Source organism: Orycteropus afer, unplaced genomic scaffold, assembly GCF_000298275.1.
Source record: "Orycteropus afer afer isolate SDZICR_OR568_19922 unplaced genomic scaffold, OryAfe1.0 scaffold00291, whole genome shotgun sequence".
Classification (NCBI taxonomy): Eukaryota; Metazoa; Chordata; class Mammalia; order Tubulidentata; family Orycteropodidae; genus Orycteropus; species Orycteropus afer.
This window is the reverse complement of record NW_006921878.1, coordinates 524,464-527,895: the sequence shown is the minus strand read 5'-3', so window position 1 is coordinate 527,895 and position 3,432 is coordinate 524,464. Positions and strand designations below refer to the sequence as shown.

Genomic DNA, 3,432 nt, shown 5'->3' with positions numbered 1-3,432 from the left:
CGGTGCAGACCACTCACAGACCCTCCCCGACACGAGACCCTCGGTGCGGAACACTCACAGACCCTCCCCGACACGAGACCCTCGGTGCGGAACACTCACAGACCCACCCTGCCACGAGACCCTCGGTGCGGACCACTCACAGACCCTCCCCGACACGAGACCCTCGGTGCGGACCACTCACAGACCCTCCCCGCCACGAGACCCTTGGTGCGGACCACTCACAGACCCTCCCCGACACGAGACCCTCGGTGCGGACCACTCACAGACCGTCCCTGACATGAGACCCTCGGTGCAGACCACTTACAGACCCTCCCTGACACATTTGTCCCCACAGTGCAGACCACTCACAGACCCGCCCTGACACGAGACCCTCAGGACAGACCACTCACAGACCCTCCCCAACATGACACCTTCAGTACAGACCACTGACAGACCCTCCCCAATGAGACCCTGAGTACATACCACTCAAAGACTAGCCCCCAACACATCTTTCCCTATGGTGCAGGCCACTCACAGACCTACCCCAACACGAGACCCTCAGTGCAGACCACTCATAGACCCTCCTTGAGATGAGACCCTCAGTGCAGACCACACACAGACCCACCCCGACACGAGACCCTCAGTGCAGACCACTCACAGACCCACTTCAGACATGAGATACTTGGTAAAGACCCCTCACAGACCCACCCTGACACATGGAGACCCTCAGAGTAAACCACTCACAGACCCATCCTGACATATCTGTCCCCTCAGGTGGATCATCAGAGACCTGCCCCAACACATGGGCCCCTTGGTGCCGACCAGCCACCAAGCATTGTGCTAATCGGCAGCAAACCAAAGAAGACTAAAGGCACACAAGGCTATGGGAAGGAGATGGGAGAAGCGGGGCTGTGGCTTAGGATCCCTGGCCCCATTTCACTGGTCAAGAATCTGAAGCTCAGAGCAGTGTGACTTGCCCCAGAAAGTGCAGAAAAGTGACATCAGACTGTGGGCCTCCCTGACCAGGCTCTTATCCCTGTTCCATGTTGGCAGCCAGAGCTGTTGAGAAGCATGGGAAAGTGGGAGCTATAAAGAGCCATGAGGGGGAGCCAGCTGAGAAGTTCACAGGAAGGGGGGTTATAGAAAAAGCAGAGAGCATGGTCGCAGACCCTGACTCCTGGTGACCCCATGTGTGCTACAGGAGAGCTGGGCTCTCAGTGGCTGGGACTCTCAGAAGCAGACTGCCAGGCCTTTCTTGCACAGCGCCCCAGGGTGGACGCCCCTTCTGGGGAGCAGCCAAGCACACCCACCACGTACACCACACGGGGACTCAGGTTTTCAGGGTGGGAGAAATGACCTGGCTTCCTGGGAGGGGGCACTGCTGATGTCTGCTCACTTGTCAGCTCAGCTCTGCTGTTGGGAGGGGCCCCCTGAGTCAGAGCCCGCGACCAGGGAGGACCAGGAACTGGGTCATGGCTCTATAAAGTCACTTCCCATGGGGCCTCTGGAAGCCCGTGTGCACCTGAGCAGGTGCTGGCCACTCACCGGATGGTCTCGATGATTTCATGAGCAGCATCGTGATGTTTGTCCTGAAAAACAAACGGAAACAGTTTCAGAGCCGGTGGGCTGGCGCCCCCCCAAGGTGGTGGTCGCGGCGTGCACAGCAGGTTGGGTGGCACTCCCTGGGTGGTCATGGGGTAAACAGCCCCCAGAGGTGGGCAGAAGAGGCACCGTGTGGTTAATCTTTCCTTTTAGCTGACTACTCCGTTTCTCACCTGACATCTCTCTGAGCCCCCAACCAAGGCAGGGCTGCCAAGACCTACCCACCAAAGACACCCCAGCCGTTCCCCAGGGGCCCAGGACCCACTGGGAGCTAGAGCCACACAACCTACCAGGCAGAGCTCCCTCCTGGGGGAGGTCGCAGCAAGCCAGCTGTACCAGGCCCTCACAACCAGGGGATAAGGACAGGTGACAAGTCAGGTCACAATCTGTGAGGAGGGCTCCACAGACCTGCCTGCAAGGCAGCCTCAGTGTTGCTGGCTGTGGCTGCCAGTGCCCCAGCTCCCTACTCGCCCCAGCACCCACTTGCAGGCCCATTGTCCTGGGTCCTAGTGCAGGAAGGGCACAGGGAAACAGGCAAGGCCCTGGCCTAGGGAGCCACAAGCCAGCTTCCAATTCCCAGCTGCCCATGGGGGAGGGGCTGCTGAGATGCTGTCAGTCCCCAAGGCCAGGCAGCCAGCACTTGTAGCCCGAGTTAGGAGACCTGTCTCCACAGAGCAGGGCAGCATGTAGATGTAGACAGGGGAGTGCGTGAGGGTCTTACAACAGCGCCTAGCACACTGCACGTCCAGCAACGGTACAGACACAACTTCTCAAGTGCACATTTGAGTCCTAAGCCTGATTTTTTTCTACCAGCTCTTTTGTTCCTGGGAGTTGAGTCCGACTGATAGCAACTCCATGTGAAGAGCAGAACTGCCCCACAGGGTTCTCCAGCTGTCATTTTCACATGAGCAGATCACCACGCCTCCCCGTCCAGCTGCTGAGTACACTGGAACCGCCGACCTTTTGGTGTGCAGCCGAGTGCTTAGCCCCTGCACCACCAGGGCTCCAAAGGTGTCATTCATAACACACTTCGCCTGCCTGACGTGAGCATTGCAGTGGTTCAACTCAGTCCCCAGCCTGTGTAACCGTCACCACTATCTAATTCCAGAACTTCTGACCAACCCAGAAAAAGCCCCAGCCCGAGAGCAGGCGCCTCACTCCCCTTCCTATCCCCGAGATGCCCACCAATCCACTTTCGGACTCTATGGATTTTTTTTTTTTTTTTTTTTAAGGCAAAGACAGACAACCCTCTGAGCGTCCTTGATGTTGCTGGTACGTGCCGAGGAGTCCATCTCAACTCCTGGCGACCCTGTGTGCAACAGAGCACTGCTCCACAGGGTGGTTCTGTTTGCCACCTTAAGGAAGCATGTCACCAGGGCTTTTCTTCCATAGTGCCGCCAGGAGGCTCAGAACTGCCAGCCTTTAGGTTAGCAGTCAAGCATAAATCCTTCCAGCACCCAGGGACTTAGCATTCCTGTTACTATCCTCCAACTGACTGAGGGGTCATGCTCGAATCCATGGTACCCCATCTTACAGACCAGGTGAGGGCGAGATGGACCTGTAAACCAGGGGTTCCCAGAGGGGGAGCCCTAACAAGCAGCATCAGCACCACCTAGAAACTAGTTAGAAATGCAGATTCCTGGGGCCCAGTGCTGGATGAGCACCTCCAGAGTGAGGCCCATCAGGCAGCTGTAACAGCAGCTGTAACAGCACCTGAGCTGGTCTGAGAATCTGGAGGGAACAGTCACTTCAATAATAAGCATCCCATCCCCTGTGAAAAACAGAGTTCCGAGGCTGGTGAGGGAACCAGGTCCTACAGACCGCCCCACAAAGCCTCTGTGTTAAATGCAT

At 57.3% G+C, this 3,432-nt stretch overlaps 1 protein-coding gene across 1 annotated transcript in view; it reads right to left on the bottom strand.

Annotated features, from left to right (window-relative positions):
- The window catches only part of DOT1L (DOT1 like histone lysine methyltransferase), a 49,198-nt gene extending 47,525 nt beyond the window's left edge, over positions 1 to 1,673 (bottom strand). Inside the window, exon 1 of the mRNA XM_007951066.1 lies at positions 1,525 to 1,673. Within this exon, the coding sequence (XP_007949257.1) occupies positions 1,525 to 1,673 (149 nt within the window). The remainder of the gene's footprint in view (positions 1 to 1,524) is intronic.
- Positions 1,674 to 3,432: the final 1,759 nt, after the last annotated feature.